Source organism: Platalea leucorodia, assembly GCF_965183815.1.
Source record: "Platalea leucorodia genome assembly, chromosome: 1".
In the NCBI taxonomy this organism is placed as follows: Eukaryota; Metazoa; Chordata; class Aves; order Pelecaniformes; family Threskiornithidae; genus Platalea; species Platalea leucorodia.
The window spans coordinates 164,279,356-164,291,989 of record NC_138823.1 but is presented as its reverse complement, the minus strand read 5'-3'; the positions used below and the strand labels follow the sequence as shown (position 1 = coordinate 164,291,989).

The window sequence follows — 12,634 nt, the reverse complement described above, 5'->3', positions numbered from 1 at the left end:
AGCAGGCTATGTAGCTTCCTTATCTTCAGATCTTACTTAACAGATGCCTACATATTTGTGTCGTGTCAGACCCTACTCTCCTTTCCTGTATCTCGTCTTCAAAATCCCATTCTACCATCATCTCCAGCTTTATTCTTTTGTCCCTGCGTCCCCTCTTTCTCAAGTGTTATAAGGTGATATTTCATACATCAATATATTCCACTGCATATCCACTTTTGAAAGAATATAAATCTCATAGCTTCAAATCTTGGTCTCACATCCTCCTTCAAATATTGCTAAGGCTGTCTCACTTATTCTCCTTGTCTTCTTGTCTTTCTTTGAAGGAAAAACATTAACACCTTTCAAGCAAACTCCCTTCTTTATTTCCTCTAAGCAGCTGAAGCTGCAATCTGTGCTTCATTAAGGTTCTACATTTATTCATAGAATCATAGAATCATAGAATCATAGAATGGTTTGGGTTGGAAGGGACCTTAAAGATCATCTGTTTCTAATCCCCCCTGCTATGGGCAGGGACACCTTCCACTAGACCAGGTTGCTCAAAGCCCCATCCAACCTGACCCTGAACACTTCCAGGGATGGGGCATCCACAACTTCTCTGGGCAACCTGTTCCAGTGCCTCACAACCCTCATAGGGAAGAATTTCTTCCTTATATCGAATCTAAATCTATCCTCTTTCAGTTTAAAGCCATTACCCCTTGTCCTATCACTACATGCCCTTGTGAAAAGCCCCTCTCCAGCTTTCTTGTAGGCCCCCTTCAAGTACTGGAAGGCCACTACAAGGTTTCCCCAGAGCCTTCTCTTCTTCAGGCTGAACAACCCCAACTCTTTCAGCCTGTCATTACAGGAGAGCTGCTCCAGCCCTCTGATCATCTTCGTGGCCCTCCTCTGTTTTTTTAATATATTTATTAATGTAGTAAGCAATTCTTGCCCATTGAACACTCCAGCTAGAAGAGCCTCTGTCTAATTCACACAACAGAGCCTCAAAGACAAGGAAGATCCTGAAGATTATGAATTGCATGCAACCTATCAAGCAGGAGGCACAGAAGTTCACTTACCCAAACAAACAAGGCCTCAGTTCTTCCCTACCAAGGACTGGATCCCACACAAACTCTCCTATTTGCTCTCCTCCCACTGGTCTTGGTAAATCTAATCTCACATTTCCTTCATGTTGTAAAATCACAAATGGGTCTTGGAGAGGTCTGAGACTCTCAAATAAGGATTTTTCAGTTAGGTCAAGCTGCTTGTTTTTTAGCACCGTAACGTAATTGACAGCTGTTTCCCCTTAAAAATAGCTGCTTCCCTATCTTTTTCAAACACCAAAAGACTAAGCTGTAAAATACATGATGACATGTATTTATATTACATAACTGTAAACACTGAGTGAAAACTGCTCACACACGTAATTTCCCCTTGCTGTTGGTCTCCCAGGCGTTCTCAAGTGGGGGGGAACTATCTCTGAAAAAGTTTTCCCAGAAAACTAGCTCATAGAAAAACATATTTCCATCAAGAACTGACTATGCCCCATGTGACTGGATCTTTTCTGTGAAGTTGTAATTGCTTTTACCATTGGACAAGCCAAATGGTCATTTCACAGAAAGCCTTTCTTCACCAGCCAAATAGCATGAGGAGAGCGGGTGCATTTTAGGGGAACTCTAAATTAGAGATTGGCTTTGAGACAGGAAAAGGTGTCAGTTAAGGAAAGTGGATTGAGGGTGGAGGACCCATTGTTCCACCCACAATTCATGCGCCAACGGAGCACCACTTTCTTTTTTAATGTCCTACGTGACTGAAAGAGTTTAAAAGTCAAGTAACATGTCAGAATCAGGGTTATTTCACAGCAAACGAGACAGAAAAGGATACAGAAAAAAATGGTTTGATAAAGATTACTACAATGATTATTATCTTCTGTTACACATCTCTCAATAGAAAATTGTCTTATTAAGTAAAGAGAGTCTTCCCAGAGCATGGCTTTCAATACGGTTTAATTGCACTAATATTTTATAATTTTAATAAGGTTATTTAAGGTTATTTAAGATTATTTATGATTATTTATTGTAATGAAGTGCATCGTTAATTAAAAGTGCTTATTCTGTCTTTGCAGCAATACGAAATAATCCAGATGAAAATGGATCAGCAAATCATGTCTGAAAGGCAAGTAAAGTCATGGCTAGACATGCCAAAATCCAGCAGTCAATTTACAGTTTCTTCTCTGATTTGGGGCACCTTGTTCTGGCCACAGTAAAACAACATGCTCACTATAGCACATGCCCCCAAAATTATACATATCTGGAAGCTCTTTGATGAATGAATTCCCACAGTCTCCTGCTTCCAGTTTGTCACATGCCCCTCCTGTTCCATGAAAACTCTGTAGAGCAGCAATTGTGTGGAAATGGGCAAACAACTCATCATGAGGCCAGGCAGAGTGTGACCTGTAGTAACTCTCCATATAAATGCTTACCCTGCAGCAAATACGAGATAACTTTCTCCTGCGTGAAACAAGGATAAACACATCTGTTTGCCCTATAAGTTAGTGTACATATGGCCAGAGATACTGGGGGGCAGTAGGTGGCATGCTGAGGTGACTCTGGATGTGGCTTTACTCTTTCTGACTCTTTGGCAAGGAGAGCTTCTGATCTTTATTACATAGGTAATTACCCATAGCTATTGCTGTACTATAAATATATAATGTACATATATAACACTACATCTCACAATGAAATGTTGTCCTACGGAGATGAGTAAAGACAAAACTGTTATATTTTTTTAAAAATTGACAAAATAGTTTGTCAATGGACCATAGCAGAAAGATTCTTGGAATATGGCTTGCATCCAGATAAATAATTACAGAAGTAAAACCAAGTTGACAAATGGATATATTTGAGCATAATATGGGGCATAATAATAATAACAACACATAGTTCATCCAATATCCTTGGAGCCCTTAAAAATCAGATTCCTCAGATGAGCAAATTATTCATTCAGGAAGGTATACTAGTTCTGTAAATGCTGAAGCTTAGATGCTCTGCATAGCCAGAGAGGGATTGTAGCCACTGGTCCTTTAGCCTGCCTGATCAGCCTTTCCTCTCACAGGCAGTTCAAAAAAGTCAAAACTTTTCTCCCCTATAACATGCCACATGCAGTTCAGCTTCATTTATTACAGGAAGGACATTTTTTGAGATGGAATAGGCATACTGGATAGCTATTAACATGATTTGATGCTTGTGTGTGTTTATTTCAGGAATGGATTAGAATAAAAGATGAAGGAAATTTAACGTCCCTAGTTCAGTCAAAATGGTGCCACAGGAATGAAGAACAAGTGCTCAAGGGGACAGACCAACATAGTTTTAATCATATGAGTCCTCTTAGTAAAAAATTGTTACTTGACAGAAGATCTCAGAGAACTAGATAAATTACTAATAAATAAGGGCAGACTTATTTGGTGTGAGAAGTCCTAGATTGATAAGGAATCAAAAAAATTATTTATTTCATTTAATAAAAAGGCATTGGCTTCTGGAAAAAAAAAAAAAAAAAGAAAAAAAGAAAAAAACCCAAACAACCAAAACTCCCAAACTCGGAAATGGAAACAGCACAATTTTGAAACAGGGCTGTACACATTTCTGGAGCAGTAAAGACTACAGAAGGGTAGTTATTAGAGTTGTGGGATCACAATAAGGAAAAAGGTGTTGATGTGTATTTTCCTAGGTTTATAAGTGGCCAACCTTAATGAAGTACACAGCCTCCTCTTGACTTGTAAAGTCACTCTCCGTTTTGTTTTTTTTTTTTTTTCCCCCACAGATAAAGCCATTGTTTTCTGTATTCTCACACAAACACTTTAGAGAAAAAAATGAAAAGATACCCAAATGACCAATGCTGACTGCAGAATTACATTTGTCCTCTGTTATCAGTGAGTGATAAAGTATCCCTAAGTCTACAAAAGAGATTGCAAACACTGGTGTTTTGATTCTATTGTTCAGCAAATTTGTGAGTAACACAATGAGTCTGTGTTTCTATTAATTTTCTTCAGTTAGCCTGAAAACAGCGATACACTGCTTTTCCGCAAAGGAATTTGACCTAAGGAATTTTCTCATTCAATATCTTCTTTGTTATAATAGGTTCTAGTAGTGACGGTTTTATGCAATAAAGTTATTGCACCAATTAAGAAAAATACAGCAATGAAAACAGACCGTATGACTAGCTGGGAAGAAGCTGAAATTTAAAGAAGGCTTTTCAATGAATGGATCAGAATCAGCCACATCCTGATATAGCAGCGGTTTTCCATGAGTAAGCACAATGAGGAAGGTGCCAAGTGTTAGAGGTGATAAGATAGCATCTAGTAGAGAAAGCTCGTGCTGCAGTTCCAGTATATGTTGCAACTTCAGCAAGACTGTGGGGTTTACTGAAGCTGCCATTACTGGGTCGGTGTAAACCACTCCTGAGTATTCATAACTTTCCTACATGCGATGTGCCATTCTCAGATGCAACGGTGAGGCCCACATGGGGGCTTGCAGCCCACCTTTAAGCTCAGTCTCTCCCAGGTACATGGGAAACATCTTGTAGCTCTTAACAACACGAAGATTTTAGTACACAAGTTTGCACATTCAGGAAGATTAGTCCCCTGAGCTAGTACAATACGCCCACTATTTTTTAATTTTTCACTGGTTGTAAAAAAAAAAAGTGGTTACAATTGTTAGTGACTAGCATTCCTTCCTGTACCAGAAGCAACAACACGTTCTCAGCAACTTCCTCAGGAATTCGCACTCCTCTTTGGCCATTTGTTATCAGTTCTACCAGTGATGATCATTAGTGCATGGAGTATGATAAACTCATTACCAAAATCTACAAAGCAGTGCAAAACCCTGCATTTCCTGGCATGCGTTCCCATTAAATAAAACTACTTAGATTGTCAGTGATTTAGAACAACTGCCCGATAGACCTAGCTGAAATCTGGAATTTCTATTTAGAAGAAAAATCAGTAACAATGTAAAAATTATGGAGCCAGACCAAAAGTCAGCCTATCCCAGCATCCAGTCAGCAGCAGCAGTAGCAAACATCAAGACAGAATACAAAAATGGGGCACATGGAGATTACATCTAGCAGGTGGGTTTAAAGGTACTGAAGCATGTACATCCCAGTAATTTGTCTACATTTATTTGAACTTCCTCATACTTTTGGCCTCCTCATCTCCCAGTACTGAAAGTTACTTATGTTGTGGAAAAAAGGTACTGTGGTTTGTTTTAAAATCAAAGCCTGAGCATTTCCATGACAGCCCCCCAAGTCTGAGAAATAATGTATAATCACCCCTTATTCAACCTTATCGTGGATATCTAAATATTTATCACATCTAAGTTATTCCTCTTCAACGACAAAGAGGAAAGATTTCATCTGTCCTCACACAGAAGCTAGTTCACACTAAAGGGAAAATTTGTTTTTGTCTTCCAGTGTGTTCTACTTCATATACAAAGACATTACCATGTTTTTATTCTGTTCTCATCTCTTATCACCATAACTCCCAACACACTATTTCTTTTTTGTCTATCATAGAAAATTGAACTGATATCTTCAGATAATTAAATTACTAGGAGTGGTACCAGAGTTTCTCTCCTTTTTTATAATAGCCTATTTAAAGCCCATCACTAGGTAACTGTAGTTGAGACTGTTTATTCATCACGTATAATGCTTTGCATTATTAACACTGAAGTTCATCTCCCATTTTATTGACCAGTCACTATAAGACAGAATCCATTTTACCACTTCATGCTTACAGTGTAAAGCTTCTATATGAGTAGGTGATTTAGATTTTCTTTTTATATGGGGGGGATAAGTAAGCATTTCAGGACATGATTTATCTCATTCTAAGGTAGACATTCAAAATAAGACAAATGAATCATGAACTTTTTCATTTTTCTGAGCATAAAGGAAGCCTAGATGCAAATATTGCCATAGCAGTAAATAAAGATAAGTAAGATCATTACCCTCAAAACAGCAAACAGCTAAGAAATAGGAGTCTTAGCTAGTAGTTCTCCCTCCAAAATCAAAGAAAAAAGATAGGCATTGCCCAACACCTTTTCTGACACTTATTTTCAGATGGGATGACTCTCTCTTAGAGAAGGTTCTCTCTATTCACTGATTACAGAGGGAGCTGGGAGGACTGAGACTTGGTGTAATTTTTAGAAGGCTAAACTTAGATGAGATTACTCCATTGTTGGCACTATGAGATCCTTCTGAACTGCTAGAACTTAGTCACAGATTTAAGAAGGTGCTAACAGGTCTTGATCATTCTGAACCGCACCAACTGCTGCAGCTATCATTCCTGAGTTATGTGGCATGGTCACAACTGCATGCCATCTTCCTTCTGTACAGACACGGGAAGCATCTGTCCACAGATGTGACTGCTCTGAGGAAGGCTCTAAGCTTTGTGGACTCATTATCCTGCACTCCTTCTAGATCAGTTCTGGATGGGTTGAACTGCACAGGTCTTGGTATAGTGATATTTATCCTTCATTTAATCAACCGCACCATTCAGTCCACATTCAGTACTCTGCATTTTAACTTGTAACTAATTCTTCCCCACCAGATAAAATAAGGTATTATTATTTTCTTCTAATTATATCCTGAAGTGAAAGCTTCAATAAACACTGGAAGTATTCATGGACCAGAAAACATTGGGAAGAATATTTCTGATTGAAAGAAACATTTCAATATTCATTAATCAAAATGCCAGTCTTCTCTTTGTTGAATCAAATCAAAATGCTTTGGTTTGGTTTCATTGGACATACCTCTGCATCTTACACAATGCTGTTTTATGATAACCACAGTTCAAGACTATTCATAGAATCATAGAATCGTTAAGTTTGGGAAAGACCCTTAAGATCATCGAGTCCAACTGTTAACCCAGCACTGCCGAGACCACCACTAACCTATGTCCTTAAGCACCACGTCTACCCGTCTTTTAAATACATCCAGGGATGGAGACTATTCCATCCTTAGTCTTCAACTTGCTTACAAGAAATGCAAGGAGAGATATTTATAGGAGAGATATTTACCAAGGGACCCCAGAGAGTCGGCATTGTGGGTACATGGTGAAGAACTGACCCAAACAGAAGCATTTCAACATGATTTGAGAAACGAAACTTCTCAACTAAAATTAAATAATCTATCTAGCTTTTTCAATAGAATATGCACACAGAAATCAGGACAATTGAAACTTCCATGGAGTTTTCTTTTTTTTTTAAAAAAAAACCCTACTGATATTCTGTTAAAAAACCCGGACAAAAAAAATCCCAGGAAGATCTATTACTGGATGAAACTTCCATTACCTAAAACAACTCTTATTTTTCTTCAACTATTCATCCAGAACTATGCCAGTTGTGTAAATAATTACTTACAATGCTTGTAACACTCACTAAATGGTACATATTTCTTGATTATATGAGCACTGAGTTATTTGTCTTGATATTTGTAATATCCTAAGAGAAGTACTATGACATAGCCATTTAAATCTATTACTGAAAATTACATAAACAAAATTTAGTTTACACTTCTAAAAAAATTTATGCAAACGTCTGAAAACACATTCCACTGTATCTAGTGACAGAGAAAAATGCCTGTTTCTTATAAACAAAAGATAGGTAGCAATGCAATGTATTACACAGTACCAAGGTAGAAGACTAACGGTGCTTTAAAATGAAGTTCTGTGAGAAAGTCATGAATCTTCCTCGAAACAGAGCCTCATTTTATAAACAATTCTAACATTATGGACAAGAACTGTAAAAATATTTAGATACCTAAAAATGCAAATAGGCACCATAAGGAATTTTCATGTTCACTTTAGACACTGAGCTCCCTCAAATACAAACACAGATGATTGATTGGCCTTGTCGTAATCCATCTGTTAAGAATTGCGAGGTGATGGGAAAAATAAGCTCCTTGCTTATATTATTAAAGAATGTTTACCATTTTATAGCAAGTAAAGTAATGCAATCATTAGCAATTAGGAACATTGCTGCTTTTGGTGATCCTACCAAATATATCGTTACTTGCCCAAATACCTTTACTAATCTGGACCTCTCTGCTGTAACAAGCTCAGAAAAATGACAACAAATGACATATGCTACAAAATTATCATGTCATTTGTGTTAGAGTGCGAGAGTGGAGTTAAGCCAATGGCCTGTAGTGTTACTGTATGAAAAAAGAAAGGAAGAAATGACAACAAAACCAGAAAAACCAATCTGTAAACATTTGTAGGAATCTCAGTAGGTGAGCAAATGAATGCATATCACCAATCTGGACTAAGCTGCTCTTTATTTTCAAGACAATGCAGAGATGTAAGAAACAAAAGCTTACATAAACCAAACCCATGCTGCTTTCAAGAGCAGCTGCTCTCTTCATGTCAGTTTTTATTGCAAGTTGTCAGGGAACAGTTCTTTTTATTTGCAGATAACTCCAGGAGACTTTTACAAAAGTGGAATTTGACAAAATGAAGAAAGCTTTTATATTCTGACCCACTCTGATATTCATAGTACCACAGAAATACATTTAATCTGTATAAAAACACAATTAACTGCAACTGTGCTTGGGCAAGCCTCAATGAGTTTTTAAAAGAGGCTATAATGACTACCCCTTACTTAGAGCGCAGCATATTTATTACACCAATAAACTGAGACCAGATTTGTCATACCTTATTTATAACCATCTAAACATTAGCTGCCTAATCCATTTTATACTAGGCTTTCTTTATCATTATCATTGACAGAGAGGTTGGGGCATCACAAGCAAGTTATTCATCCCTACCTAAGACATATACCTAAAGTATGTGAAATAAATAACCCTCTAAATGAGTCTTGCTTTCAACTGTCAAGACAGGGAGCATAGGCAACTACCTTAGACATGATGTCTAATGTTTAGATGGAGTCATTTATATCAGATATGGTGGACTGAACACTGCCACTTTAACAGCATATATATATATACACACAAGTGTGTGCGTATACCACAAAAATGGCCAAGATTAGTTGAGTAAATCTGCATAACTTCCCTATATTTATCAGAGTAAATATCAAGATAGATTAAAAAGGCCAGAGAGTTAAGTACATCATGGTTGTTTCCTCACTTTGCACAGCTTGTTTGCTTTGCAGTTTATGAAACAGGGATACAAAGATACTCACAGATTGATAGATCTTGATAAGATGACAGACACAGTCAGAAGGATGCACCCACAGGGACCAATTTCAAACTGAAAAAGAAGAGGACTGTTTTTATTTTGTTTGTTGTGTACGTTTTTTGCCCAGTCCTAAAGAAATGTAAATCGAACTGAAAGCAGAAAGAATTGTTCTCATTTATGCTAAAACTGAATTTTACTGTTTGTTAAAATGCAAGACATGTCCATATAGTGTTTGAAACAATGTTCAGAAGACATCATATGAGACTGATAAGCACAGAAAGACTGACAGCTGAACTATAACAGGTTTAGTATCTTCTCTATACACAGTACCTGGTGAATATTCTGCTGAAGAAATAAAATCAGATCTTCATATCTTGTGGCACTATGTAGTATTAGCTGGGAAGAAACGTAAGAAGAAAAAAAAGTAACTGAAATAAGAAGAACTCATTTTTATAACCTGAAAGCTGAACTAAAGTAGATAAAACTATATCTGACTGGGAAGATTTGAACTAACAAAATGGAATACAGATCTAATAAAATCTACCTCTTACTGTTGTTAGTTGGTGTAATATTGTATCTCAGCACTTCGTATAATCTGAAATTTTAAATACTACTTATTGTTGGTTTATGTTCATTGAACAGACAGTTTGATTCAATTTTAAGCATTGTTTATGCAATGAAAAACAATTCCTAGAACAAACATAGGAACACTGCAGCTTTAGAAGACACAGGATGGGCAAGTAGCTCCGGAGTTTGTACCTATGTGATGAGCCACCTATAGCAGGCATGTAGCAGAGTACTTATCATACTCAGAAAACACTCCCATGAATACTCCTACTTAACATGAAGTTCAGGAGAGTTCACAGATCCAGGCCCTTACTTCAAGATTCTTTGACTATTTTTCCATCTTCAGATTTTGACCGAAATGGTGGTCTTGGGGATACTGTGTGAGGGAAGATCAAGCAGTCTGGATTATATTCCTTTCCGTCACTTTTTCAGTGTCACTACGTCCACATGACCTTTGATAAGCAGTACTTAGAGGCAGCATAATGGTGTTAGTTGCACTCTGAAATAGCCAGCAGCTTAGAATTGTGTTAACATATTAATTAAATAATCTATCTTGTCCCTTGGAAGAGCATGTTATAGCGAAGGTTTTCTGCTGCATTCACCCTATTTATACAGGATTTCACTTCCATTTGTTCCAAAACTGTCTGGTTCTGAAAAGTTGTTGACACATCCATTCCTCCACTTAGGAGGCCAGTAATATTTCCTTAAACGACTAAAGCCTGTTTTATGGCATCACTGTTTGCAAAGCCATTTGAGAGCCTCAGATGGAAATAAAGGCATAACTGTAAAGTATTTTGCCATTTGGAGCTTCTGGAGGAAAAAAAAAGACAAAGAATTCTGTGTAAGACAAGAAGAAAATACTGCCTTTTGATGCTCACAGCCATTCTGGTCAACTTGAAAGGATCAATGTTCACTTTTACTGCATACCAATAAAAGTAGGCACAGTTTACAAGCTTGAAAGGTAGACAGAACTAAAAGGACTTCAGAGAGCTCAATTGCCCACAGACACTGGGACAACTCAGAGCCAGACAGACTACAGGATTTTGTTATTTCCTATTGGGTTTTGGATCACAAATAACTAATTTGACATAAAGGATTTTAAAACGTTAAGAGAGCAATGGAAATCAGATTGATTGTACTAAAATAAGAAAAGCTAGAAAAAGGATATATGGAGAATGTTACTGTGAGTTACACAGAGCCTTACAGTTTCTAAGATTCCATCTGCCTTGTATTTTCCTACAGGAGTGAACTGCTGTCTTCCTGATGGCCTGAAGAGGATATTCAGACAAAACCAAAGCTCATGTTAAAAGAAACAAAATGGCATTAAAGAGAAATCAACATGGTACAGGAACTGAATGATGAGCCAAAGATTTTGTATCATTATTTTTAACCACTTTTTTTAAAAAAGGACCTCTTGCATAAGTTCATATTACATATTAAACAAACTTCTATCAATGAAACATACACTTTAGCTGTGCTGTGCTCTCTCAGTCTCTTTAATTTTTTATTACTAATTACAAGTTTCTCTATACAGAAAGAGGATAAATATAGGTTTAAGATGTTAATGACAGTTTTTATTGAAAAAGAATATCAGAGCAATGACATTAAAACAAGCAGAAGAACATATGTACAATATCATCACAGAGGTAGCATTTTATAGATTTAAAATAAGCAAAATACCATTTGAAATGTCTTTGAATTTGCTGCTTCTATTTCAGGTTTGAAGAAGGACTTCTGTGCCCAAAAGCTTCTCTGTTGTTTTTAAGCTCTCTTAGTTGATCTAATAAAAGAAATGACCTATTCTCACAAAACCTGGCTCACTTAAAAATATTGTGTAGGATCCAATACAGCCAAAGCTAGCGATCTAAAAGTTCGATGTCTTGTGTACAAGCAGCCTAATTGCATAGCATAAACTAAGTAACTAGTAGGCAGCTACAGCAAAAGGAAATTAATCCCAGCCATAAAAGAATGTCCTGCAATACAAAATTGTTGGAGTAAAATGCTGTATCTGGAAAAATAACCCTTGATAAGGATTTTGGCGGAATCCTAGCCTCAATGAAATCCATAGAATCTTTCGCAGCAATTTCAAAGAATTTGACTATTCTGTCCCAGCTACTGGGACAGCAGAAATGACATTTTGCATTTCTCCCTAAGCCATTTTAGACTGCATAAATACATCTTTCAAAACTTTCATTTTGTAAACTATATACATATATAACAGACACAAGTACAGGAGCATTGCACAATAACTAAAACTGCTTCTCCTACTTACAGTGCCACAATTGCTTTTTCATTGCCTCCTGCACGCCACAATATGTCTGCAATAGCCATGGTGAGGCATTTGGTCCTGTGAACTTCTGAAGGCTGAAGACAACTGCAGTCCAGGAAATGCAAGAAACAGAAAGTACCAAAATGTGTATTGGGAAGCTTACTCATTAGAGGGGAAAAACGCCCCAATTACAGTATACACAGATTCATAGCAGGTTTGCAGCTAAAAGAACAAAAGCATTTTTTTAGAGACTATTTAGGAGTTATAATGCGTAATAACGAGGCTCCGGCAAGTTGCCTCAGAAAATTATCATTTAGGTATCTCGTTTCCTTCTATAGTCAAGAAAGAGACAGCTTGGATGGCCAATTCAAAAAAAATACTGTGAATTGAACAAGGAGCTAGTATTGTTACTGAGAAGACATACCAGTTATAAAGGTACAATTGAATCCAACCTTTCTCTGAGGATTAAGCACCTGAATGAAATGCCATGAGAGCACTCACTGTGCATGCAGTATGAAGACTTCTCAGCACTGGACAGAACAGGTGATAGGAGGATGTGGTGCTGCCATTTAGCACCTAAAGAGCTCCAAAGAGGGAGATGTAACTGAAGTCGCCACTGGAATATGGACTTTTCAGGA

The 12,634-nt window shown here is 37.2% G+C and overlaps 1 protein-coding gene across 1 annotated transcript in view; it reads right to left on the bottom strand.

Annotated features, from left to right (window-relative positions):
- Positions 1–12,634, bottom strand: part of MINDY4 (MINDY lysine 48 deubiquitinase 4) — an 80,788-nt gene that overhangs the window by 32,912 nt on the left and 35,242 nt on the right. Inside the window, exons 10-13 of the mRNA XM_082309643.1 lie at positions 12,000–12,101; positions 10,932–10,995; positions 9,491–9,556; positions 9,165–9,232 (exon numbers count right to left, since the gene is read on the bottom strand). Coding sequence (XP_082165769.1) covers positions 9,165–9,232; positions 9,491–9,556; positions 10,932–10,995; positions 12,000–12,101 — 300 coding nt within the window. The remainder of the gene's footprint in view (positions 1–9,164; positions 9,233–9,490; positions 9,557–10,931; positions 10,996–11,999; positions 12,102–12,634) is intronic.